A 27,092-nucleotide genomic window follows, 5' to 3' on the forward strand; every position below is an offset into this window, starting at 1 on the left:
CCACACAATCCTGCCAAGAAATTTCGTTTGCTTTTGGGGTGGTTAGACAGGAGGTTTCCTCCTAGGACTAGCTCCCTCCTGAGACTAGCTCCTCTGGCCTTCCTGGGGCTGCTGTAACATATCCCTTCTCTATGGAAAGGGCTCTGGAAGGTTTAAGTCCCTTAGAAAGGGGTAGGGAAGGACTGGGCAACCTGAGAGTGTGTCATAGCCACACCCTCTTTTTCTTTCTGAGGTTATTGCTGGCTGAGAAAGGGCTGGGAAAGCTCCCAAAGGAGATGATGGGTCTGAGGGAGGTGGGATGGGACGCGAGTTGGGTCAGCGTGAAATGCATGCTGCTGTGTTTGCTCAGTCTCCCCCTCTCACTGGGTCACTGATTTCACTCTGGCAGGAGAAGACAGAGCCCTACTTCATTGGGATTTTCTGCTTTGAGGCTGGGATTAAGATCGTGGCCCTGGGGTTCGTTTTCCACAAGGGCTCGTACCTGCGCAACGGCTGGAACGTCATGGACTTCATCGTGGTCCTCAGCGGGTGAGCCGGGTGCTGTGGAGCCACGGGTGGGCTTGGTTGGGCTTGGGGGCTCATCCTGGCGAGGACACGAGCTCCAGGACATGGGAAGAGCCCCTGGTTTGCTGTTGTCAGTGGTGTTGTCCTGATGAGGGAGGGGAGGGTGTCTTGCCCTGCTGGAGGTGCTGTGTTGGCTTTGCCGTGGACACTGGTGGTGGGACGAGGTTCCCTAGAGGGGCAGTAGGGCTGCCTCTGAGGCCACCATGTCCAGCTCTCCTCACCTGGTGGCCTGTCACCCACCTGAATACAAGGCAGGGTGAGGACAAGGTGGTGGCATGACCTGATAAGCAACTGGATGTAGTGTGGGAGAAATTCTGGTAAAACCCTACATGTGGAGGGGGAAAATCTCTTCTCCTCTTGCCTTCCCAAGCACTTTCCAGGCTTGCCCTGGTGCTGGAGGTTTGGGAATGAGGTCTGGGGAGGGTCACATTCCCAGGTGACACTGCTCATCGTCCCAGCATGCAGCAGTGGTGCTGAGGCTGGTGGCACACAGAGCTTCATGGGTGCTGCTGGTGTCACTGCTGGTGTCACTGCTGGTGTCACTGCTGGTGTCACCTGCCAGGGACATGGCCCAGATTTGAGTCCTGCTTGCAGCGTGCTGGGCTGTCCTGGTGACACAGAAACGAGCAGGGGCATTTGGGCTTGTGTTAGCCAACTCCGGCAGTCAGCTTGTGCCAAAGCCCCCCCAGGGTGACCCCCTGGGCCCCTCTCTGTGTGGAGGGCAGGTGGTGCTTGGATTGTGGCCATTTCTTTTTGCCTGCTGATGGAAACATCACGCTCAGAGGAGCTGGTTTGATGTGCACAAAGAGATGGTGCCCATGGGTCTGAGTGCTCCATGAGCTTTGCTGGGTGCCGAGCAGCTCCAGAGCTGGCTGGGAAACTGAGGCACAGGACCCAGGCAGAGTGCCTGGGGTCTCTACAGAGCTTCCTGCTGCACAGTCCTGACTCCTGGCTTGCACCACGTGGGATGTGACACCTGGTTGGGTGTTTGGAGGAGGAAGGGGAGTGCTGAGCCTGCTTCTACTGGAGTGTGGTGGTGTGTGCCGCCTGTCCATGAGGGAGAGGTGCAGGTTGGAACTGTGCATGAGGGAAGGCTTGAGGAGAGCATGGATGGGGACATTTTGGGTCCCTTGGGCCAGTGTGGACCTGGATGGCCTTGCTGGGGGGTGGGACCGTGTCACTTGGGAATGAAGAGTGTGCTGGTGGTGGGTGATGCTTCAGATGGGCAGCAAGCAGGCAGCCTGTGGGAGGTGCAGCCCTCACATGGGAGGCTGCTGCTCTCCCACATCTGCACAGGGACTCACGGAGAGGGTTCTGTGGCTCCTGGGCTGGGCAAAGGGGCTCAAATCCCTGGGGACAGGTGCTCACACCTCTGGGGTCTGCATGGGACACATGCTGGTTGCAACAAGAGGGGCTCTTGGCCCCACTGGGCTGAGTATGGGGGAGGCAGCCGGGGGGCTGGGAAATGCCCATCACCTGTGTCCCCTGCTGGGCATCCTTTGGGACACGGGCCGAGGGCCAGCACTGGGCTGGGAGGAGGGGCTCAGCAGGGGCCTCTCCCTGCCCTCCCCACGGCTTTGGGCTTGCTGCTGTAAGGGAGCTGGTGCTGAGTCAGCACTCAGCAATTACTCACTGGCAGAAGCCTCGCCAGCTCCTCTCGGTGCCGGGCTGAGCCAGGCCCCGTGCCAGGGAATCAGTTGTCCACGAAGGGCTGTGAGCACCGTGCTGGCCGCCCTGACAGGAGGTACCCACGTCCCCCCAGGACTGCCAGTCACGGGGTACAGCCCTCCAGTGTGCTTCCCCCCACCACTGCCCCCCTGGGACCCTGGTGTTTGCTCCAGCAGAGTGGAGCCCTGCCCAAGGAATGCCCCCTTCACCTGCTGCCTTTGCCCCAGCAGTGCCTGCTGGTGTGGCCTCACCGACCTGGTGGGGCAAATTCTATCTTATGGTGGCTGGAGGAGGCAACCCATGGATTTTCATCCTGCACTGGTTTTGGGGTCACTGGGATCAGCTGCCCCAGGTCATGAGCTCCTCTGTGCTGTTTTGCCCTGCCGTGCCACCAGAGCTGCTCTTCCTCGGTGCCATGGTTGCGCTTCCCATGCAGGGAACTCTCGCCTGTTTAATCTGCTGAATTATTGGCAAATTCCTGCAGCAAAATAATCCTTGGCTGGCAAATGACTTGCAAACAGCTTGTGGGAGAAGGTTTGCACTTGGCGGCTCGTTCTGTGCCGGTTGCGTAAGGCGGGCGTCGGGATCGCCTTCGAGGACTCAAACTTTCTGCCTGATGAATGGAATGTAAAAATGTCTGGATGGAAATTTGTGAGATTTGGTGGCCACGGGGATCTTGTTGTGGCTTATCAAAAGGCTGTGGCTGTGGTAGAAGGGGTGCTGTGGTTGGAAGTGCAGGGTAGCACTTGCCTCGGAATGTGCTGAGTGAGTTTGGATGCTGGTGTATCCCAGAAAAAATATCCATGTGAGCAGGACCCATCTCAGGATCCATCCCTGAGGGAGCCAACATCACACTCACTGGCCCTCGTCCCTCCATTTGTGACACAGGGTATCACTACTCCTTTCTGGACTTATTTTTTTGTCATGTGTGCGTTGGGAAAGGTCCTTAGTGCAGGTGGCTTCATGGTCGCAGACGCTGCGCTGGGTTTTCTGTGAGGAGTGGGATTTTCTTCACCCTCTCCCTGCTGTAAATAAGCCTAATGAGGGATTTCTCCCATGAGCAGTCTCCTGGGACCTTGTGCAGGAGTGGATGGCACTGACTATGGTTCAACTGGTGTTTGCTGCTTCTGTCAATAAATCAAATTTTTTTTTTTCATCTCAGTGGAAATCAACACCCACCTAAAACTCCCTGATGCTAAAGCTTCCACTGGGGAACTAATAGTCACATTTGTAAACCTGCTCTGTTTGTAACCTGTGGTTTCCAAATCATCATTGCTGCCTGAAAAAACAGCCTGTTCTCCCCCAGCTAAAAATAATTTTATATGAAAGTGTGCATAAAATACCTTTACTTGTTCTGAGGCAGAACCAGCAAGAGGAACATCTGCATTTCCCCTGGGGTTCGGGGATGCTCACCTTGTCTCTGCATGAACCAAAGGCAGCTGGGTGCTGAAGCTGGATGTGGGACCTGCTTGATGCAGTGTGACCTGGACCAAAAAAGGGGAAAATGGCTCAGAAATGGTCAGGAAGGGCAGAGGAAGGTTAGTGACCTCTTAATTGCTGGTTCTGAGAAAGTGAGGCTGAAAGAGCTTCAGCCAAGTGGAGCATGATCTCCCTGCTCCCTGGGTGCCATTAGGAATAGAGAGCAAGGACCCTACAGCTGCCTGCTTTGTCCTACACCCTACTTGATGGACTAGGAAGGGTTAACTCCCTGTGCAAATATCCAGGTGGGTGTGTGCTTCACACACTGAGCATCCTCAAAGCACCGTTTGCTTTTTTTTTCTTTTTTTTTTTGGTAGCAGCCATACAATAACACGTGAGAGGTGAAGGGGTGGAGGAACACTGCTCACAATGGGGAAAAAAAAATTCCAAACGGGAATCAAAAGGCCCTTGTGAAGTTGTTCTGCTCAGGAGCTGGGGAAGCAGCCACTGTAAAAGCTGGATAAATACTCTGGGGTCACTAAAAGGAAGCGCTGCCGTCAGGGTTTTTGGGAGCGTTTAATAACAGCCTCCACACCTGGGTGCCTTTTGTGAAGCCCTTGGGCACGCTGGTTTTCATTAAAGGGTTTTGTGGGGTGGAGCGTGGCCAAGGGAAAGCGGGAGTGAAGGACTGCATGCCCTTAGCAAACCCAGAGCCAGCCAGAGGGGCACCAGCCTGTGCTGGAGCACGAAAGCCTGGCTCTCCAAGTGCTGCCTCAAAATGCATCGTCCTCTCCCTGCAAAGCCAAGCAGCTATGGGCCTGGTCTCTCTCTCTCTGACCTCCCAGGGAAATCCTTGTGCCCTGGTTTCCTGCTGTGGCTGGTGGGAAGCAGGATGGAATCATTCCAAGGAAGGTGTTCCCTGCTTTGCTGCAGGGCTGCAAGGTGAGCCCAGGGATGAGGAGGGCAGGTTGGCTTTTTTGCTCATTTTGATGCTGCCTGGATTTTGAGATGACTGTCCTGGAAAGTTCCCTTGTCACGATTCCCCCTAAGCTCCCCCGTTGAAGAGGCAGGGATGTTTTGCTCTCAGGCATTTAGTGCACCTCGCACAACCCCAGTTCTGCGTGTTTGCGTGGTTTTTTCAGTCTTAAGAGTTCCAGAGATGGAAGGGGAATCCTTGAACAGGCACTGGCAGCAGCTGCACCTGGGAATATTGACGTGCTGCATGCCCTGGTGGTTAGGGATGCTGGCCCCACAGGTGTCTGACACACCACGCAGCTGTGAGAGCACACACCCGCACCCCTGGGCTGGGAACAGGCTCTTCCCACACCTGCATTTCCCTAACCCAGGGAGTATGATGCAGGCCCAGGCAAGGAAGCCTGAGGGAATAAATAAGACATTTGAAGAACAAATGCAGAATCAGAGCACAAGTGCAGCGTCCTGCCGTGGTTATCCTGCTGGATAACCTGGCCTGAGCCACTGCAAGGAGTGCTGTCCTATGGGGATAAACCAGCAAAGAGACAAGCCCAGGTCCAAAAGCCCAGAAACATTTTGATCGCACCAGACAAGACTCTTTTCTCCCCCTCCTTCCTTCTTTTCCTTTCACGAATGCTGGCAGTATACAACCTGACGCCTGCCCCCCTCTCCCACCCCTTCCTTTCCCAGCTCTTTCCTTTCAGGACAATTAGTAAAATGTTTGGTCTTTCGTTCGGATGAATAATTAATTTCCCACTTTGGTGAATGATTCATGTGCCATATGCCACGGCCCTGGGACGCGCCCGACGCCTCTCGCACAAAGGGCAGCACCACTCCCCTGGCTGGGCGAGGGGACAGGGAAAATGGGGGAAGATGGCTGGAGATGGAGGTGGGAGATCCCTGGGCAGGCAGGAGCTCGGTTCTGGCTTTGGGGGAGATGGGTATCCCGCCTTCTCCCAGTGCAGGCTGCGGCCCCGTGTGCCGCTCACGCAATTCCCGGCTCCATCCTTCCCGGCTCCTCTTCCTCGCCCCGCGTGGTTTCCTCAAACTGCAGAGTGAGTCAGTTCCCTCCCACGTGGCTGCTGGGGGCACTGCCTCCCCGGCCAGGCACCCCTGCGGGTCCCCAGGGGCTCCTGCTGCACCCCGACACCCTTGCGGAGCTCCTGCTGCAGGGGGATGGCCTCGCTGTGCTGTGGGGTAAAGCCTTCTGGGGCTTCTTGGCACTGTCGTGAATCTCGCTCTGGGAGGTGGGGTGAGGGCTATGAGCTGGCCTGAGGGAAGGGGCGATGGGTTGTTTCCTCCTCATCCTCGCTGAGAAGGTGGGATCACACGGGTGGATGCTCTGGGGTCTCTCACCCCTCGTTTGGCATGGGGTCACACAGACCCTGCTGCGGTCTGCCCTTGCCTGGTCTCTGGTTCTCTTGTGGGGCCAGCACTCCTGTCTGCCCTCAGTGGCTTTAGGTTTCCACTGGGTCCTGTGTGTGTTGCAAATGCAGTTTTATCAGCATCACCTCACCCTGCCAAATCCTGTATCCGCTGAGAGGCAGCGTGGGGATGGAGGCAGGAGGGAGATGTGGGGTTTGGCCAACCCAGAACACAGGATGTTCCCTCGTGCCCCAATTCCTGAGGGTTTCTTCAGGAAGGGGTGGCCTTGGGGGATCATCTCACCCCCAGATCAAAGGCAGATTTTGTCCTTCAGCCTCATCACAGCGCTCAGGGAGTCATTTGTGCCCACCCAGCCCTCTCCAAGCTTCTGGGAGGGGCGGGAGCAGGAGCTTTGCACAGCAGCTCAATCCACCTGGGTCACAGCCCCGAAACCTAGAAAGAGCAAGAGAAGGTGATGCAGGTTTTGACGTCGCTCTGAACTGTGCCAAGGGCAGGACTTGGCCCTGCTGTCCCTGTCCCTTGGTGTCCCCGAGGCTGTGCTCTGCTGTGGCACTCTCAGAGTGGGTGACCTGGCCCTGCTGGCCTTGCCTCGAGCCAGGTTGAGACCCAAGAACCTTGAGAAGCTCCTGCTACATGATGCTGCCTGCAGAGAGGGCAGGGATGAATTCCCCCCGTTGGTTCACCCCCAGAACAGGGCAGGAACGGGGTGAATTCATCAGGTAGCTCACTTTGTGTCAGCCGTTTGACCAGTGTATTAATTATGAAGTAGTCTCCCTCGTAGAGTCAGGTGGCAGTGCAAGCCTTCAGGGGCCTTTCCACTTAATTATAAATATTAATTTGCATGCCAGCCAGCACCCTGCCTGCCCCAGATTTTGGGCTGAGATTAGTCTGTCTCAGCCTGTGCCTCTCTCCTCCCAGCACACCCTTTGCTGGGACAGGCGGTGTGAGTTTTCAGCAGTGCTCCTGAGAGGAATGCTTGAGAGGGGCTCAGTTTGGGGTCGGGGAGGTGAATCGAGGGTCAATCTGATAATTTGGGGTTCAGCCTTTGTTTGGGGTCTCTGGTGTGAAGCTCTTTGAGCTGTGTGTGCTGTCCCTTTAGGGCTGAGGGCTGCTGCTGGTGGGATGGGATGGGGTGATGATGGGAGCCCAGCAACGCACAGCCCTGGCACAGGGGGCACGGTGGGTGCTGTAGAGTGGGACAGTGCCCAAATTCAGCGTTGATAATGCATGGGCAGGGCAATCACACATCACTGGTGCTTTATCCTGCCCGGTCCCAAAAAGCAGGGACTCCTTTGAAATGAGATTATTCTTGGGTTTTTTTTTTCCATTCTCTTGACCCACGGGGGAAGAGATCTGAAGGTGCAGGTCTTCAGCTGGAGGTGAGGGCGTGTGTTCTGCTCAGCTGCTGCTGGGGGCTGTGCCGAGCCCCAAAGCCCTCAGGTGTGGTGGCCCCAGCGGGAGCTCACCCTCCTCCCCATAGCCTCCAAATAAATAAAATAAAATAATCATCCTGGTTGCAAACACAAAGCATTGGATTATTATTTTTTCACTCTCCTGAAAGAGTGTTTTTGTCTGCTGGTGATTGCTCACTATTCAATTATACTTAGGGGAATTAGCATATATTTCCCATCCTGCCTCCTCTCTCATTTGCATCCTTCCAAAAGCTCCTCTCTGCTCTTTTCTTCACCTGAAGTCTCTCTTCCCCCTTTCCTCTGAAGTAAAACTAACCCCTTTGCCTGGGTGACCTATAAAAACGCCTTCACTTTTTTTTTTTTCCCCTTCTTTTTTTCCTCCAGTACATATGATGAAAAGCATGAGATCACTGGGATTTTTATAGCCTAAATCTGGCAGCTTTTTTCAAATAACTTGGATGGTGAGATGTAATTTTAGTTTGGGTCCTTGCCTAAAAATAAAGAATAATTATTAGCACATCAGACGTGGATATTGTAAGTGATCGAAAAGGGTTTAAATTGTTTTACAGATACTGGAGCTGCTGCCCTGTGGCAGCACAAAGGTCTGTCACAGCCCGAGTCCCATCTCAGGAGCTGAGAGAAACCTTAATGCAGAAACTGGAAGTTCTGGCTGATAGGGTTATAAAAAAAAATAATTAGTAAAAGGCACGATTAGAGGGTAAATAAAGAATTGACAGGTGGGACATGCTGAAGTCCGAAGCAGCAAGGTGTGTTCTGAGCACTGGATTTATAATTAGCAGTGATGTGGCCGTGGTGCCTGTGCCTACCAGAGAAGCCTGGAGAGGGATGTGTGTAACTTCCAGCTTGGGAAAAGCAGCCAGCAGCCAGGCTGGAAACTCGGTTCGTTTTTCCCAGCCACTTAGGGTTTAGGTTTTATTTTATTAGGTTTAAGGGTGGCGTGGGGCTGCTCAGAGCGTTCCCAGAGTCTCTGGGCTGGATGGGTTTCCTGGGAGCAGCTCCGGCGTGTCCTGGCGCCTTCTCCCTCACCGGGAGTCACGGGCTGTATCCGCAGGAGGATGCTCAGGCACCTGTGTCACAGCACAGGGTCAGCTTCTTGTCACCGCTCGGGTGACAGGTCTGAGTGCAACCTCCTCGCTCTGGTGATCTGTCCAAACCTCCTTCCCAGAGAGCTCGTGATGTCCCCAGCGAGGACAAGGAGCATGTCACCTTGGCACAGAGGAGTCCCATTCTTAGCAGCTAATTTAGAGCGCGGGGAAGGAGTGCCCTGAAATCGGCCGAGCCTTGCTTGGAGGCTCAGCGCCGCGGCTCCCTTTCGAACAAATCTGGGTTAGCCGAGGACTTTGAGCTACCGGCTCCTGCCCAGGGTACGGGAGGTGTGCTGATCCTGCCCTGCTCCATCTCCATGGCTCCAGCCCCGCGGAGAGGAGAGAGATGCCCATCCCAGTCCTGCGCTGCTGCCAGGAGCCTTCCAGGCGGGCTGGCTTCGGCGAGCCCCCGGGAGAAAGGGCTGGAGCCTGCATCCCGCCCAGGAGCATCCTGGAGGTGCTCAGGGCTGGCTGGAGTGTTCCTGCCCTTTTTGGGAGAGGTTGGTGGCACTCCAGGGGCTGGAACGTGAGGAGCAAAAGCTGAAGGAAGGTCTCAGGGTTTCCAGCATGACTCTGGCACTCCCCTGCGCTGGCATTTTGGGGAGTGCTGGGGTGCCCTGCTCTGGCTGCAGGGTGGGAAAGGGCTCTTCTCCCTCTTTCCCTGGCGCTGCCGAGTGGCCGTGCCTTATCATACTTATGGATTTTGATCCTACAACCAATTTAACAGCACGGCTCCTCTTCCCCAGCCCCTGGGTGCTCCTGACTGAATGAAGTCCCTTTTCTGCTCTCCTTGTCAGTCCCGTGGGCAGCAGGGGCTGGGCACGGGCCGGGGTACGGAGGCTGTGTGGAAAGGGCTCAGGGGAAAGGGAAAGTGCCAGCAAGGGTAAAAGATCCCTGTAAATATCAGGGATAAGCAGTGTGATACACAGTGAGTTGTGGGCAATGCATCCCAACTGCTGCTGGGGCCAGGCTGTGACCCCTTGTGCTGGGGCAGGGAGGACGAGGAGACTGGGGAAAGGAGCTGAAACAACCCGGTTTGCAGATGTGAGAGCGGTTCTGCTGCCAGGGTATCCTAGGAAACCCAGCCGCCTTTCTGGAGGGACAGGTTGGTACCTGCTGTACCTCAGGGAGAGGGTGAGAGAAAGAGTGCTAATTGCTCAGCACGCCAGAGAGCTGCTCTGGCCTGTAATTAGATGAATTAGTGGAACAATGACCCAATTTCCCTCGCTTTTTGGATTGCTGCAAACAACCCTGAGGTTGCTGCCTCCCTCTGTCCCGTTCTCCTCCCCATCCCCTCCTCTCCCAACCCCTGCTGCTCTGCTGCAACTTCGCTGCTCCTCACCCAGCATCTGGGACCAAGCCTGGGTGGGAGAGGGTTCTGCCAACATCCCTGAGATGCAGCATCCCTGTTCCCAGAGCAGGCACAGGGGCCCCGAGCCTTTCCACTGCTGGACTCAGTGTGCACCAGCTCCCTTCTGCCCCAGTTTGTTTTCCAGAGATGGGCTTGGAAAAAAAAAATTAAAAAAAAACCCAAAAAACTGCGTTTCAAAAGAAAACCTCTGGAGTCCTTCCTGTGCCTGCTGGTTTGCCTTCCAAGGTCATCAAACTTTCATTACTATAGATTTTGGAATGTGTGTGAGGTTCTCAGCTCCTTCTCAGCGGTCCCAGAGGTGGGACTCCGAGGAAGCTCCATGTGTGGAAAAAGCCAGGGCAGCTGACGGCTGGAGGTGCTGCCCCAGGAGCACGGAGGGGAGTGACCCCCATCTCCGGGGTGCTGCTCCTGGTCCACGTGCCACCTTCCTGGGAGGGAGGCCGATCCTGTGCAGCCGGGATGAGCATGGTGTCGGTGGTGCTGAGACCCCAGATGGGATCCATGGGTGATGTGGGGCTGTCCCCAGCCATCCTGAGCTGTGGGGGACACTACTGAGGTGCTGCTGGGGCTGGGGGGCCCCTGCCCGGCTTCCTCTGGTCATAGTGAACTTGGATGTGAGCACCAAATGAGGCTCAGGGAGGAGTGAATCCCTGTCCGTGCCCAAGGACCTGGTTTTCCTCCTGGCTTCCACCAACCTGGTGTAAGAACATGTCACTGAAGTGGCCAAGGGCTTTCCCTGGGATGACTCTGCTGTGTCCCTGTGTGCCCACAGCATCCTCGCCACGGCCGGGACACACTTCAACACCCACGTGGACCTGCGGACACTGCGGGCCGTGCGTGTGCTCAGGCCCCTGAAGCTCGTCTCGGGCATTCCCAGTAAGTTGGATGCTCCTGATCTTCCTCCCGGGGTGTGCACATCTGTTCCTGATGTCCCTGGGGTGAGAGGGGTCCTTGTGCCACCTTGTCCCACCTTTCCATCTAGTGGGAGATGGAAGGTGGCAGCACTTGGTGTCCCTGGGTGGCACTATCCCCTGCCCTGCCCGCTCTGTGCTTGGCAGAGCCCGCTGGCAGCTCCTCTTCCCTGGTCAGAAGGCAGTGGGTGGATCCTTTCAGGACTGGGGTTTATTCAGGCGTGATTTTTTAAATTTTTTTTTTAAGTTTTTTTTTTCCTTTTTTTTTTTTTTTTTTTTTTTTTTTCTTTTTGTTGCAAGATTTTATCTGTTGGCATGGGGATAAATAAAGAAATTAGGTTGCTGCTGGCACCAGTCCTCCTGGCCCTCCTGCCCTGGGCACTGGCAGGGCTGGATCTGTGTCTTGGGGACAGCGAGGGGGACAGAGCTGCACAAGCCATGTCCCACCAAGTCCAGGACAGGCAGGATGTTACAGTGGGGACCAGAAACAACTTCTGCTGGAGCCTCGCTCTGCAGTTTGGCTTTCCCTCCCCTGCAGTGGTGCTTTCCTCCAGGATCCTCCTGCCCACAGGGATCCTCCAGGCTGTGCTGGCGTCTTGCATCTCTCTGTTGACTGTCCATCCTCTCTGCTCCCTGTCTTCCTCCTTCCCGAGTTGGGATGGATGTGTCCCTGCAAAAAGGGGGTTTGCATTGCTGTTCTGAGCTGTGCCCTTTTCTCTCCTCTCCCAGGCTTGCAGATTGTCCTGAAATCCATCATGAAGGCCATGGTGCCTCTCCTCCAGATCGGCCTGCTGCTCTTTTTTGCCATCCTCATGTTTGCCATCATCGGCCTGGAGTTCTACAGCGGGAAGCTGCACCGAGCCTGCTACACAAACAATTCAGGTGGGGACAAGGGCTTGGCACCCTCCCCACGAGTGGAGGAAAGCTGGGATGAGCTGCCCCTCACCTGGGCCTCCTTTGGCTGTGTGCTGTGTGCTCGCAGGTGAGCTGGAGGAGCTGGACCCTCCCCATCCATGCGGGGTGCAGGGTTGCCCCCCGGGCTACGAGTGCCGGGAGTGGATCGGTCCCAATGACGGGATCACGCAGTTCGACAACATCCTCTTCGCTGTGCTGACCGTCTTCCAGTGCATCACCATGGAAGGGTGGACCACAGTCCTCTACAACGTGAGTGCTGCTGCTCTGGGGGCTCTCTGGGCAGCTGGGGGCGGGCAGCTGGAGGCTGTTGCTGCATGCTGCAACACAGAGTTGCAATCCAGAGTTTCCTTCGTGATGGAAATGGGGTTAATCCTTCCAGTGGGGCGTGCTCCATGCCTCCAAGCCAAAGGAGCTCTGTTGCAGAGAGCAAAACCTCCTGCAGTGATCCTCCTGCTTGAAGGCTGTCCCTGGGGAGGAATCCTTCCTTGTCTGCTCCTCCTGTGCTTCCCCAGGGCAGCTCTGTGGGAGTGGACATGTTTTCTGGGTGTTGCAGACCGGGCAGAGGGTGTCTGGTGGCCTGGGAAAGGCTCAGAGCTGGGCTCAGAGCCCTTCTCTGGGGCAGGGACAGCATTTCAGTGCCCGGCAGGGAGCTGGGATCTTTGTGCTGATGGAGCAGGGAGTGGCTGGGCTGAGTTCTTGTGGTTTGCAGCTGCTGAGAGCTGCTGATGCCCAAGCCCTTGGAGTGCCCAGAGAACAACTTTGAGGGCAAAGCTGGCAGAAAAGCTCCAGGCGATCCCAGAGTGCAATATTGCCGTGGGCGACTGGCCATGTAAGCATGTTTGAGTTTGTGGGCTAGAAGCAACCGTGCCTGTTCTGTTCCCAGCCTAATTTCAGCATCAATTTTGGCGTCATTGCACCGGGAATGTTTTTATACCCTGGTTCCCATAACGCCCGGAGATTTGCAGAGTGGCATTGCTCTGCGGGAGGCAAATCGGATGGCATGTGGTGGGGAAACTGCTTCAGGAGGGACTCTGTTCAGGAGGGACTTTCAGGGGGAAAGGCTGTTTTTAAACCCCAGGCCAGCGTCAGGCTGTCAGCATTGGGGCCCCCTTCCTTGCTCAGTCTGTCACAGGGTCCCTCTGGGGGTGCAGGATGGCGTGCGTGGAGAGATGGATTGTGAAACCTAGACTGGAGTGGAAAGGGGAGAGTTCACTGCAATGGCTTGACCTTTCCACGAGGATTTGGTTTTCGTGTCCCTAAAGGAGATGGCAGTGGCAGGATCTTGCTGTGTCAGTGGGGGAGTTGAGCAGGATTGGACCACCTGAGGGTTCAGACCGGGAAACTGCAGTTTTGTGTCCGATTCTGCTGTGTCAATCGGATTAGAGATTTATCCACAGCACCTATTGCCCAGGTATAATTGAATATCTCAGGGAAGATGGTTTTCCAGTGCCCTGGGCAGCTGTTCCCACTGTCATATGTGGCCTGTGCATGCCTGTGGCTGGTGCCAGCCACCTGCCCTTGGCCTTGCTCTTGTGTTAATGACTCTCCCTGCAAAATCTGCTTCCATCAGTGCTCCCCGTGTCTCTCCCTTCCCAGCCTTTGGAGCCTGCAGCAATCAGCAGCAGCACTCCCTGTGCTGGAGTCCTGCTGGTGGGGTGTGAGAGGATGGGGAACAGACGGGCAATTTATGGTCTGGTGGAGCTCAGGGGTTTGTTTGAGTGAGTGAGTCTGGTCTCCTGTTCCTTGGGGTGTCCTTGCTGGGAAGGCTGGAGCTGATCCCTTCAGTGTCTGGGATTTGCTGATTCATCACCTGGGTCTGAAAACCCAGGAGCTGGGAGCCCTGAAAACTGTGCCTACCCTACAGGAACCCCTATTTACCACCCTAGCTGCTAAACTGGAGGCTCTCTGGGACCCCCGTGGGGATCCAAATCATCTTCCCAGCACGACCAGCAAAGCTGGGCAGACGTGCTCTGTCACCCATGTCACTGTCATGCTCTGTCACCACGTTCCCAATGGCCAGGACTATAAATAAGGTGCCTGCCTTCCCTGTTCCTCCGCAAAGGACCAGCTGTTACTGACCACTTATGGAAAGGAGCAGGGACCTTCCCTGGCTTTTAACTGAATGAGAGTTTGGGGCCTTGGTGTCATTAAATACTGCTGATTCAGCCTGGGGGGTGGCCAGAGCTGGCGTTCCCAGCACTGCTGGGCTGCACCTCCTGTCCTCCCCAGGGAATTCTCAGGGGGCCTCATGGTGCAAAGGTTGTGGGTGCTCGGTCCTTTTGCTGCTTGGAGACAGAAAAATGGATTTCTGTCATTTTGTTTTTAATAAAAAGCTGAGGGACGCAGTCCCTTGGGGGGACACAGGAGGAGGGCTGGAAAACCACAGGGGCGCTCTGTGCCATCACCTTCATCACTTGGAGCAGCAAGCCAGAGCAGGCTCCTGCTGCTAAGCAGCGTGGACCTTGCCCAGCCCATGGCCCATGCTTGGGGGTTCAGCGGGGGACTCTGTTTTCCCACTGGGATAAAGTGATGGGAGGCTGTGTCCTTGTGGATTATCCCTGCAGGGGAGAGGGAGATGGCAGGAGAACCACTTTAGCAATCTCTCAAAGCAATTGCTTACTCTAGAATTCCCTTGTGTGGCTGTATCATGATTTTAAGATCTGTTTTTCCACCATTCTACCGGGTCTAGGAGTGTGGCTCCTGGAATTTGCAGGCAGCATTACAACAAGCTAATTTCCACACGGATTATTTCATCCCTGTGCTTGCTTTTTGCTTTCTTCATGTCAGCTTTGCCTTCATGAAGCAGAAATCACGCTATGGGTTGAAGTAAAAGAATTGTGGGGCGTTGTGGCTTTTTCCGCGCCTGTCCCCAGGAGCCTGGGGGGACTCTGATTTCTTTTGGAGGGGAGCTGGACTTTGAGACGGCCTCTGTGGGCCTAAGAAATATTTTGGTTTTCTTCTCCTCCTGGAGCAGCTGCCCCTTCCCTGGGCTGGCTCCAGACCAAGCCTGATTTCTGTAGGGAGCAGAGGGAAGCACAGTGCTGGCAAAGACACTCACTGTCCTACTTCTCCACCTCTGCAGCCGTGCTGGCGTGGGGCAGGGAAGCATTTTGTCATGAAGCTGTGCTGCTGGGGCTCGGGGGATGGCAGGGCTGCTGAGGGGCTCCCCAGCAGTGGGGCACAGGTGACACTGCTGGCTTTGGATGCTCAGCCCACCATCCCAGGAAGCAAACTGCTGAGGAGTTTGAAATCAATGTTCCCTGAGGGAGCTGGGAGGGCTCACCCTGGAGAAAAGGAGGCACAGGGGGGGACTTTGTCACTTCCCTACAACTCCCTGACAGGAGGTTGTGACCAGGTGGGGTTTGGTCTCTTCTCCCAGGCAACAGGGTGAGAAGAATTGCCCTCAAGTTGCATCAGGTGAGGTCCAGATCGGATATTTAGGAAAAAAACTTCTCCAAAAAGGTTGTCAAGCCCCGGCACAGGCTGCCCAGGGAAGTGCTGGGCTCACCATTGCTGTATGGATTTAAAAAATGTGCAGATGTGGCACCTGGGGACATCTTTTAAATGTCTCCATCTTTTAAATGGTTGAGTGGTGGCCTTGGCAGTGCTGGGTTAGTGGTTGGACTCGATGGCCTCAAAGGGCTTTCCCAACCCAAACGCTGCTGTGATTCCTGCTGGCACTGCTCAGACTCTGAGCCTGCTGAGTGTTTCCCTGCTTGGATCTGGCTGTCAGGTTGAGCTCCTCATCCTCTCCTGGAACAAGGGATTGGGGACCACAGTGAAAGCAGGAGGGCCAAACAGTACAGAGAGCCTTAGGAGATGCCAAGGCTGAGCGCTGAGAGCCTTCTGGGTGCTTCTGCAGCAGGAGGGGAGCATTTACTGGGGAAAGAACACCAAGCTGTTGGTGGCTTCCAAAAACACCTCTCAAATGCAGTGGTGGCAGGCAGAGCTGTGTCCATGGCCTCAGGGGAGGTGGGTCTGGGTCTTGCAGCCCCATGCAGAGCTGGGCAGCTGCAGCAGGGAGCCAGGAGGCTGCAGGGGCGTGGGTTGGGTGCCAAGCATGAGCTGTGTGTGCAGGAGTGGCTGGAAAGGATGGGGGTTTGCAGCATGTGTGACTCAACTCCCACAGGCTTCCAGCTGAGGGTCCCCCCAGTGTCTGGGATCTCCTCTAGGATTGGGGTGCAGAAGGGTTTCGGTGAATCTCACCATGGGCAGAAGTCATTTTGTGCTGATGGGTGCAGGCCTGGGTTTGCACGAGTTGGCTTGGACTGGTTTTGTCTGTGAAGCACCAAACTTGAGATCACAGAACAGTTTGGATTGGAAGGGGCCTTTTAAAAATAGTTTAGTCCAATCCCTCTGCCATGGGCAGGGACGCCTTGTTCTAGCCCAGGTTTCTCAGAGCTCCATCCAACCTGGCTTTGAACAGGGATGGGGCATCCACCCTCTCTCTGGGCAACCTTTGTCAGTGTGTAACCACCCTCCTTGGAAAAAAATTCTTCCTTTTATCTAATTTAAATCAACCCTCTTTTAGATTGAAACCACTACCCCTTTCCCTGCTAAAATGTTTGTCCTCATCTTCCTTACGAGCCCCATTAAAGTACTGAAGGTCTTCTGCTGGAGCCTGGCTTGGAGATGCAGTGACACATCCATCCTTTTTGAAACGGGGACTGTTCAGGCCAGCCTGATGTGGGGCACTGGGGAAGGGAGCTGTAATATCACTGGTCATGCTGGAGCACATGGGTCAGAAATGTGAGCAGGGCTTGGCTCTTCTGCCTCCTGCCCCAAGCCCACTTGCCCCAGTTGACCTTGGAGGGGGCTCAGAGGAGGAATTGGTTGCAGAGCAGTTGTTTTCCAATGTATGTGTGTGTGTACAAAATTGCTCACTGGCATCAATTCCTGGGATTTCACAGCTGTCCCTTGGGATGCTCAGCACTCACCTGCCCTCCTCCAAGCACCTCTGTGTGAGCAGTGAGCATGGTGCAGCTCTGGGTGGATCCCTCCTCAACCTTTTGGAAGAGTGAGGCTTTGCATAGAGCAGCCAGGAGGCAGCAAAATTAAATTACCTGATCAGAGAGGATTTTCTTCTTGTTTTGGGGGGGGGGGGGGGGGGGGGGGCATTTGCTCAGACCTGAGATGAGCTGGGAAACCTCCCTGAGCCTCAGTACTTCCAGGAGCTGCTCCAGATCCCCGTGTCAGTCACCAGGGCAAGTGCCAGCCGTGTGCCAAGGGTTGTGGGAATTCTGCTGGTGGTGCAAAGATGCCCCAAACCAGCCCTGACACCACAGTGATGGGTGGAGGAGCTCAGTACAGCAGGCAGCTGGGAGTGTGATGCATAACGGTGGCTCCCAGCAAGGAGCTGGGAAGAAGAGGAGGAGGAGGAGGAGGAAGGAGAGGTGGGAGGGATGGCCAAAAGAGGGAAACCACCTGGATTTTTCGCCCTCTGTGCCCTGGGACGGCGCCAGGCTCTCCAGCCGGAACGCTCGCCGAGGGAGCGGGAGTCGCTTCTTATGTGTTTTAAATTAAAACGCAACGCCCAGAGAATATCCTGGCTGGGAGGGATGAACATTCCATCAGCACCCGGAGCTGCCAGCAGCTCGGCAGCGAGCACAGCCCGTGATGCCTCTGCGGCTATTCCTGGCGGCTCCCGGCCGTGCGGGCACCGCGGGCACAGGGACGGGGCACCGGGGGCTGCCGAAAAGTCACCGGCATCTGTGACACCGCGGGGCAGAGCCCTTTCCTCTTCCCCTTTCCTCTTCCCTTTCCTCTTCCCCTTTCCTCCTCCTCTTTCCTCTTCCCCTTTCCTCTTCCCCTTTCCTTTTCCCCTTTCCTCCTCTCCTTTCCTCTTCCCCTTTCCTCTTCCCCTTTCCTCTTCCCTTTCCTCTTCCCCTTTCCTCCTCTCCTTTCCTCCTCTCCTTTCCTCCTCCTCTTTCCTCTTCCCCTTTCCTCCTCTCCTTTCCTCCTCCTCTTTCCTATTCCCCTTTCCTCCTCTCCTTTCCTCCTCTCATTTCCTCCTCCCCTTTCCTCTTCCCCTTTCTTCCTCTCCTTTCTTCTTCCCCTTTCCTCCGAAATGCTGCGTGTTTTAAACACGGTGGAGAGCAAATTCAGAGAGGAAGGCTTCAGGTTCCACCCCGAAGGTTCAAACCCTTCCCAACTTCAAAAATGAGCTGTTTTCCCCCCCAAATGGCTGCAGTTGGTGCCCGTGCTGCCAGCCGTGGGTGCTGGAGCCCAGCCCTGCCAGGCACGTGTGTGGCAGTCAGCCTGCTCTCCCCTCTGCCTTTTGAAATACGACTTTCTCCGCACTCAGCAAAGCCAGACCCACACCAGCTTGCCAAATGTTCCTGCCTTTTTTTTTTTTTTTTTTTTTCTTCCCTTCTTCCCCTTTTTCCCTCTGTGTGTGTGTGTGTGTGTGTATGTGATGAAATGACACAGCAAGAAACAAACTGTGTCTGCTGGATCCCAGCTTTCAGGCATGTTCTATCAAAAGCTCCCTGCCCACTCCCTCCTCCCTGCCCGTGCGGGGAAGTCTCACTCCAAGGCGGTCTGCTGGGAGCACTGGAGGAGCTCAGAGGGGCTGCTGGAGCTGCCACTGCTCCAGCACGGGTGCCCTGGCACTGCCCAGCAGCTCCAGGCCCAAGGGTGGCACGGGGAGGGTCTCAGTGCTGCCTTGCTCCTTTTTGCTAAGCCCAGGATTTGTAATCCCATGAGCAGGTTTGGTGCTGGGAATGGCACTGGGGAGGTGTTGGAGAGCTGGTTCCAAACTGGTGGATGTGCTCCTGTGCTCCAGGGCTGGGCTTTGGGGCTCTTGGGGGTCTGTGAGTGGGGTTGTGCAGGGCTCTGTTGGCCCAGAGCAGCACAGCTGAAGCTGGGGATGTTCCTTCATCTAGGAACATCACACACCAATGAAAATCATGTCGTGGGGACCCAAGCTGCCTCTCTGGGCTTGCAGCATGCCCAAAACAAAGCAAAGATCCAGGTCCCATGAGAAACAGCCCCACAGCTGGTCCTGTGGAAGCCAAGCCCTGCTGCAGCATTCAGGCTCTGGGTCCAGCTGGAGAGGCAGCAGTGCTGGCACATCAGTCTGCACTGGAAAGAACTGGGAAGCTTTGCAAATGCTCCATCAGGAAAAGTTCATCCTGCCTGCAGAGGGGTTTGGGGGGTGCTGGGGAAGGCACAGGAGGGGCCTGGGCTTGGGGAAAGGTAAAAGTTTGGGAACAGAAGTGGAGGGATCACTGTGAGGGATGACGTGGGGAGAGGCAGAGCAGGAGGCACACACCGGGACTGGGTTTGTGGTTTGTGCACTGATGCTGGGGCATCTGGCTGCAATTTCTTGGTGGATTGGAGAAGAACAGCACCAAAGTTGGTCTTGGTGCCTATTTCAAGTATTTTGAAAATGCTTGATTTTTAGTAATGCTTCTAGCAACGCATCTTTTTTTGCATTCCATTCAGGAAAGAGAAAAACGAAATGCATCATGTCCTTTTCCTGTTTCCCCCCCTCCCTCCCTGCATACATTCAGACAGAAGATTATGCTGAGCTTTGTGTGCCCCTCTGGCATTACTCCTGCCTGTCCCTGGCACCCCAGAGCTTCCCAGGGCCAGTGAAGGACAGTGTTGGAGGAAGGGAACGGGGCAGGAGGTTCCCACCCTGCCTGGAGACCCTGACACTCGGCCATGGCAGGATGTGTCCCACCCCGGGCCAGTCCTGACCTTGCAGAGGAAATGCACCCATTTCCTCATTAACCTGATTTGGGAAAGCAAAGCATTTCCATTCAGATCTTGTCCAGTGCCAGGGTCGCTGATGGATCCCAGGCAGGGAGTGAAGCATGGCCCTGCACGCAGGAGATTCAATTACTGCTATTAAAGGGAACAAGGAGATCTGTTACCGAGCTGGGGAGAGCAGCAGCGGGTGTCAGGGTCTGAAGGGAACTGCTTAGGCCAGAGAATCTGCTGGGAGGTATTTTTATAATTAATTTATAAATTTATAAATTAATAACCCCCCCTTTTGCTGGGCTGTGAGGCTGTGACTGCTGGCCTGTGTGTGTGATTCTGCAGCTGCAGTTTGCAGGGAGGAGCAGGCCAGGGGGTTTGTCAGAGGGGAGATGGGGGAACACCATCAGCCATGGCAGGGGCACCACGGCTGTCACCACCAGGCAAAGACCATTGGAAGGGGCCAAGCCAAGGATTTGGAGCTCAAATGATGGAAGCTGTGGCGGTTCTGCACCCGCTGTCCTGCTCTGCAAGCAGCCGAGCAGTGCTGGGGAAGGCAGGCACAGCTCCCTTTGAGAGATCCTTGAGATCCATGGCTTTCCCCACCATCCCCAAACCTCTGTGGGAATGAAATCCACATCCTGCTGCTCCTCGAAAGCTTTGGGTGCCCACAGGTGCCCGGTTCCCCTCCCCAAGCTGGTGAGCAGTGAGTGGCCCTCAAGGCTCCCTGCACAGACTGAATCTGCTCTCTGTTTATTTTTAGCCAGGGGAGACTGAGTTTGGGGGGGTTTATTGAGGTTTTCCCCCTCCCTTCCCCTATAGCAAAGAAATCCTGAAGGTTCCCCTGCGCCGCAGCCCGAGGGAGGGGACGTGTGGGCTGTGAGCTTGTGCTGTGCATTCAACTTGAGGATAAATTTAGATTTCTTTAGATTCCTGGCCCCCTGGGTGAGACCTGCTTTTGCAGCTTCCTGCGCCTTTTCCTGCCCTTTGGGGGGAAAAAGCAAACCCCCCAAAAAGCCAAAACCTGAAAGCCAAACAAACACCACAAGAGCTGCCTGAAGAATAACCTTGTGCTTGGGGGTTGAGAAGCAGGAGCTGGTGGAGGCTCTTTCCCTCAGGAGGGTCCTGCTCCCATGCCTCAGGGGTGTCATTTGTAGGCTCAGAGGCTTCCCTGGCAGCCAGATGGGTCGTGTCAAGATGTGAGAGTGGTGATTCTTAGTCTGGTGACCACAGAATAGTTTGGGGGGTGGTGGGGTGCATCATGAGAAGGAGGCCTCTCAAAGGGAAGGGAAGAAGCAGCAAAGATTTGGCACCAAGCAGCTCCTCCATTTCCCAAAGGAATATAAAAAGCCTGTCCCAAAAGAGCTTGGGTGAGTGATGGGACCTGCTCAGCTGTGCGGGGAGCAAGGCAGGAACCTGGAATTTGTTCATTAAAGGAGTTGGTGTAATTTAGGGATTAAAATTCCTGTGTCTACCCTGAATTCTGCAAACAACCTCCTTGTACCTTCAACAAAGGCGAAAAAAAAAACCTGTGGGAGGGCACAGTTGGACCAAGATGATGAACTACTGCCTACAAAGGGATATCAAGAACAAATGATGCCCCACAGGAATGGGAAAAGAGGCTGCTGAGTGAAGACAGCGACATCTTGGTGCCAAACAAGTTGGGAAGACTATGAGTGCCATGGCAAAGTTGTGTTGACACAGACCTCCTGGAGGAGCAGTGAATGGTTCCCCACCTCTGCAGACGGAAGCAAGGCCCAGTGAAAAGACATCTGGAGGGATTTTGGCACAGGTGGACCATTCAGCCACTGCTTTTGGGCCAACCCAAAGCGACAAAAGGCGTGACACTGGGAATGAGGGCATGGCCAACGTGGATGCCCAATGCTGAGACCACCAGCCCGGGTGCTTGGGATGGCTTCCCCCCCGAGCTCGGAGGGAGCTGGCACATGAAATGGCAGGTCTGGTAACAAGTATTTTTAACAGCTCCATCGAGTTGGGGGAGGCACCATCTGACTGGAGAATAGCGAATGCGATGCCTATATTTAAAAGCGGGGGGAGGAGGGGAGGAAAAGTAAGGCAGGCAGGAATAGGACTGCGAGGCTGACCTCGATCTCATGCCATTTCGGAACAGGTTTGGGAGGCAAGAGAGGAAAATGAGTCACGGGTTTGTCAAAGGTAGGTCACGCCGGGCTAACCTGGCATCGCAGGCCTGGAGACGCCGTGGAGCTGCTCCTTGGAGTAAAGGGTTTGCTGTGGGAAAGTGGTAATGGAGAGGGGAAGAGGGGAGGGGGGTGAGGAGTTCTGTGAGGCTGGCGGGGAAGTGAGCAGTGCTGGGATGGTGTTGAGGGGACATGGGAGATGTCACCAGCTCGTGGAGTCCTTGAGGATGCGTCATGGGCTTTCCTGCCTCCAGCATCCACTGGCTTTCCCAGAGCTGGAGGGACACAGGCTGCCAGCCTGGGCTGGGAGGCATTTGAGGGCTGAAGGAGGAGATGTGGGATGCAGTGAGAAAGGGAAAGCCAAGGGCTTGCTGAGGAGCAGCAAAGATCTCTCCTTGGAGCTCAGGTCTTTGTTAGATGGGAAGCAGCAGCCTGGAGGAGGAGAGTGAATGGGTGACATCAGGGTGACCACAAGCTGGCTGCAGGGCAGGAGGGGGGGTCATGAACCAGGAGAGAGGATGGCGGGAAGCAGGTGGGGTGGTAAAGTCTCTGTGGCATCATGCAGGGATGGAGTGTGACCCATCAAACTGCTCACTCGGGTCTCCTGTGTCCAGGAAGGATGAGCTGAGCCTGGACTGGAGCAGGGAAAGGATAAAACAGTTTTATCCTGACTGGATAAAACAGGGCAGGAGAGCCAGTTGGGCAAGAAAGAACTGGAAGAACCTTGCTTTGGCCAGCAAAGCGGAGGCTGGAGATGGCTGTGATTGCTGTCTAGAAATAGATCAGGCTGGAAACAGGAAGGGAAAGAGCTATTTCAGCCAAAGGCCAGTGCTGGCAAAAGAACGGAGTGGTACAGAAAATGACCACAAATAAATTTAGGCTGGAAATTACAGCAGCCATTGGGGCATCTGCTTGAGGAGGTTTCCAGTGGGGATAGTGAGTTTTTGGCAGTCTGAGTGGCTGAGCAAGTACCACATGATGGTCTGGAGCCACTGCATCCAGACTGGGTTTGTAGGGAGCATTGGGATGTCCCCTGAGAAATTTCATGTTGGGGCTGGGGGATGCCAGCAAACTGGCACCAGCCAGGAGGATCCGTGTGGCTGCTGGTGGCAGTGCTGTGCCTGGGGCTGCTGGTGGCAGCCTGGGTGGTTGGATCCATCCCTGAGCTCAATGTGACCAGTGCTGTGTCCTTGAGTATGTGGGTCCACAGCCACAGCTCCCCATCTCCTCCTCTGCCCCAGCAGTGCCCCTCCTGCAGCTGCTGGGTCCAAGTGGTGCTGTGACCTCCCCAATCCCTTTAAAAATCTCTCCAACCCCCTCTGTCTCCACCTCCAGGGGAGCCAGGCACTCAAATGCACAGAGGCTGGGATCACAGTCAGCCCATGCCACTGGAGTCCTGCCAAGCCCCTGCCTCAGCTTTCCCTGCTCTAAGGTCCCCGGTGTCACCAACTTTGCTGCGCTCGATAAATGGAGGGAAGAGGTGGTCTGGGCACTGATAACCCTGGGGAAACTGCCCATTTCCCTCTCTCTCCCTCCCACTGAGATGGCTAGAGAAGGGGTGGTGATGGCCCGAGTTCTGGGGGAAGATGTTTTGTTCTGTAGGAAAGGAGCACGCCTGTTTTGCATTCCCTGTGACAAGGACCTCGGGGAAAGCCTGTGTGTTTTGGGCAGGAGCCAGTTTCAAAGGCAAGCAGTCCTGACATGAGTGGCAGGTACCCGTGGCATCTTGGCAGGGAGCTGAAGCCCAGCCAAGCTTGGGCTGAGGGTTGCACGATGCCTTGAAGACTGATGCCATGGGAGATGGTGGTGCCAGAGCGGAGCACAGTGGCCTGGGTGTCTCTGCAGGGCTGTGCTGAACATTGCCTGCCTGGGATTCCCATGCATCGTTCCTCCCTCCCTGTACTTGCTTCTCCTGTGGCCCTAAAGAAAGGGGCTGGCTGTGAACTGGGGCTCTTGAAAGAGCAGGATCTTGGGAGGATGTATGTGGTTTCCCTAGTGCCAAAGGAGGAGAGCAGTGAGTCCTCCCAGATGCTTTTGGAGCCCTTTGCCACTGCTGTGTGCCAGGTGCTCCTTGTCACTGAGATGGCTGCCCACCAAATCCCCTGTCCCAGTGCTGTCATCAGTGCCTGTGCTGGTGTCACCCTTCCTGCCCTGGGCTCGGTGTCATGGGGACACCCAGCTGAAGTTCCCACTGGAGGAAGACTCTGGTGACTTTCTTCCCTCCTCGGAATCGCGCTTCTCCCATTGCAGAGCCTTGCCTCAGCTCCTGCACTGGCCGACCAGGAGATGTGGTGCCAATGACTCAGATGAAGATGAGGGCTTAATTAGCACAGGGAGAGGGGGGAAGAGGGAGAGAAAAGAGAAAGAGTCTTTCATTGCGAGAAGATTGATACCACCTCCCCCAGACAGTCACGTTCTGCCGCATCACCCTCAGCCCGGCGTCATGTGCACTGTGCCTGACACCAGAGGACAAATGGGGCCTGGGAGGTGGCTGGGAGGGACAGAGGGGCACTGCTTTATTAAAACCTCTGGTGAATTAATGTCTGGAGGTATTGAGCAGAGCTCATCAGGAGCCTCTGCAGCTGTCGGGCTGCACCCTGTGCTCAGAGCTCCTGTCTGCTCTCAGCTCCTTGGCTTTGGGGGCTGTGGTGGGAGGGTGTCTGCAAGGTGTCAGCGATGATGCCAGCAGCAAAATGCCTGTTTGGAGGTCCCCCACCATGCATGAAGGGACAAACATTGGCTGCCTCTTCTTTAGAAGACCTTCCCTGGTCTTAAGACACCCTACAAATCTGTGCTCAGTGGGCCCTGCTGCCGTGGGGCTGCTTTACCCCATGCTGGTGGAAGTGCCTGGGAGCCCTGAATCAAACTGCTGGGGAAAACATGCTCAGGGTGACCCCTCACCCTCAGCACCCCGGTTTGGGGTTGCAGGACCCTGCATCTCTAGCTCTACCCATCTCTTACAGTCTCTGCAGGGGTGGTTGGAGGGAGAGGAGGAGAGTGGTCCTGCCTGATGAGGACTGGAGCCTGGAGAGTATGGCTGGTGCAGGGTGCTGAGGGATGCCAGAGCTCTTCTGGTGGGGAAGGGTGCCCACCAAGGCTTGGCAGGCATGGCCGTGTCACCCTGAGGAGCCTGGTGTGGTCAGCCTGGAGCACTGGAGTTAACACACCCTCCCCCTTCCCTGTCACTGGTGGTGAAGGTGATGTCACACTTGTTTTTTTCTTTCCCCTCCAGACCAATGATGCCTTAGGAGCCACCTGGAACTGGCTGTACTTCATCCCCCTCATCATCATTGGATCCTTCTTTGTCCTCAACCTTGTCCTGGGAGTGCTGTCAGGGTAAGCAGTGTGGTCATTCTCTCAGAGCTGTGCCTGTCACACATTCCTGGGACCTGAGGCTGGTCCCTGTGTCCCTCCATCCCCTCCATCTCTGCCTGCCCCACAGCAAGGGACTGCTCTCTGGCTATGCTTGCTTCTTTCTCTCCCTGGGGAGCTGGGAAAGGGACAGCAGTGAGTGATATTTATCATTACTGTTTCTTCACCTCGATGAAGATCCTGTGCTTCTGGTCCCCTGAGAGAAATGGTCACTGGGATCGTCTGGCTGCTTGGGACCTGCAAGAGGGGAGAGACAGGGGGTGGGGAGGGGGTCTATGAAAACGTGTTTGTGGCGGGGTGTGCATGGGTTGGGATGGGTTTGGGGAGTGATACAGAACACCTCTGTGCTGTGAGCAGGAGGATGTGCCCTGCACTGGTGGGGTGCAGACTGGTGAGGATAGGGGTGCACGTGCATAAGCCCAGAAGATAAGCAGGGACAAAGCAACTGTCCCTGTCCTGCACTTCCCAAGGGGAAGGCAGTTTTAATCCAAGACATCGAGGTGGGTTTGGAGACAAAAACTCTTCTTGTCTCCATGACAATGAACTGTGGTTGCATCAGCACATCCTCAGCTGCTGCCAGGGGCTGGTGAACATTGTGCCCTCTCCTGCACTGGGGGAAGACGTGGGCTCTTCTGTTCTGACTGAAGCAGGTCAATTTTTTAGCTAATTATGCATCACGGCAAAATGCAAAAGTCATTGTAGCAGCGGTTTGGCCAGATGGAAAGCCCTTAGATGCAAGGGTCAATGTGGAGAATGGCCTTGGTGGTCTCTGTCCCTTTCCTGAGTGTCCTTGGAAGTTCAAGTGTGACGGTGGGGGTGATTTCAGGAGTTTCTAGAGTGGGGGGTGGGGGTCTGTTATTTGGCTGAATTTTCCCAGCTCACGTTCCGGGGTGTGACTGGGCCCAGGGGCTCTGGGGACTGCGGGAAGGGCCTCACGTTGCCTTGCAGAGAGGGAATTCAGAGAGGGATGAAGATATCAAAGCAGCGTTGGGTAGAATTTTTACTTCTTATGCCACATCCAGCTTGGGCATTTGGGCAGAGACCAGCTGGGTCTCAGGGGCAAGCAGGAGCTTTCCTACAGAAGCCTGGAGAAGGAAAGTTAGGAAGCTGGGAAAGCCCCTCATTACAGCACTGAATCGTGTCAGTGTAGTGCCTTGCGTGGACACTGAGGCTTTTGGTGCTGGGGTGATGCTGAAAGCAGCTGGGGAACACAAGCCAGACACTGGCCAGGGGACCACAGCAGGGCTGATGGAATGCCTGGCCATGCCCTGGCCCAGCTTGGTGCTTCCCTGCACCAGGACTGCCCCAGGCAGCTGTTCCTGTGTCTGCTGAATTGGATGCAGTTGTCTAAAGACTCTTCCCAGGCACCGGCTGGCATTTCCACTGTTTGTTTACTGCTAATAGGGTTTGTACTGGGGAAGGATGCAAGTGGGTGGGTGGCCTAATTGGCAATGGAGATGCTCTTGTGGCGTGGCAGACATCCAGGGTAAAGCAGGACTGCTCAGCTCCCCGCAGGGCTGAGCGAGGTGAGCCCAGGTGGCCAGCTGGGCTCTGCCACTCCATGGCAAGGCCACTGCGTGTCCCCCTGCCTGGACACAGCCACACCCTCTGTGGATGCAGAACCTTGGCTAGGTGAATCATCCAAAGCTGCTGCTGGAGCTGTGGAGGAGTAGGACCTGAGGCAGGAGAAGGTACTTGTGCACACAAATAATGTGTGTCCTTGAGTGCAGCAGGAAGGGCCTCATTCCTTGCTCTGTTTGCTGAGCTCTTCTTGTTTTTAGTGCTCACTGCAATCCTCTGCTGCTGGAAGAGAGCACTTGGCTCTGCTGGGGGATGGGAGGTGTGACCTTTCCATTGCCCAGCACCCAGCTGGATGAACAGGCAGGGCCTGGCCAAATACCCCCACTTGTCCCGTGGCTGTGCTGAACTGAGAAGAGATGGTCACACTGGGAATGAGCTCCATGGAAACACCTCCACCAAAGGAATCCTTTGCTTGGCAGTTACACCACTGCTTTTGGGAAAGCCAGGCCGTGCTCAGCTGAAATCACGGCCACTGGGAGCCTCTTTGCAGAAACCTGGCCCCACGTAGCTCGCAAACCACACCATCTGCACCAGTGGATAACAAGGTCCAC

General features: G+C 55.4%; 1 protein-coding gene across 5 annotated transcripts in view; it reads left to right on the forward strand.

The window, feature by feature from the left end:
• The window catches only part of CACNA1E (calcium voltage-gated channel subunit alpha1 E), a 107,429-nt gene that overhangs the window by 25,429 nt on the left and 54,908 nt on the right, over window positions 1-27,092 (forward strand). For all 5 annotated transcript variants that reach the window (XM_066324751.1, XM_066324746.1, XM_066324750.1 and 2 more), the window contains 5 exons: window positions 389-528; window positions 10,672-10,775; window positions 11,540-11,692; window positions 11,793-11,974; window positions 24,821-24,924. In XM_066324751.1, coding sequence (XP_066180848.1) covers window positions 389-528; window positions 10,672-10,775; window positions 11,540-11,692; window positions 11,793-11,974; window positions 24,821-24,924 — 683 coding nt within the window. The remainder of the gene's footprint in view (window positions 1-388; window positions 529-10,671; window positions 10,776-11,539; window positions 11,693-11,792; window positions 11,975-24,820; window positions 24,925-27,092) is intronic.

The sequence above is a fragment of the Sylvia atricapilla genome, chromosome 9 (genome assembly GCF_009819655.1).
Source record: "Sylvia atricapilla isolate bSylAtr1 chromosome 9, bSylAtr1.pri, whole genome shotgun sequence".
NCBI classification, from domain to species: domain Eukaryota; kingdom Metazoa; phylum Chordata; class Aves; order Passeriformes; family Sylviidae; genus Sylvia; species Sylvia atricapilla.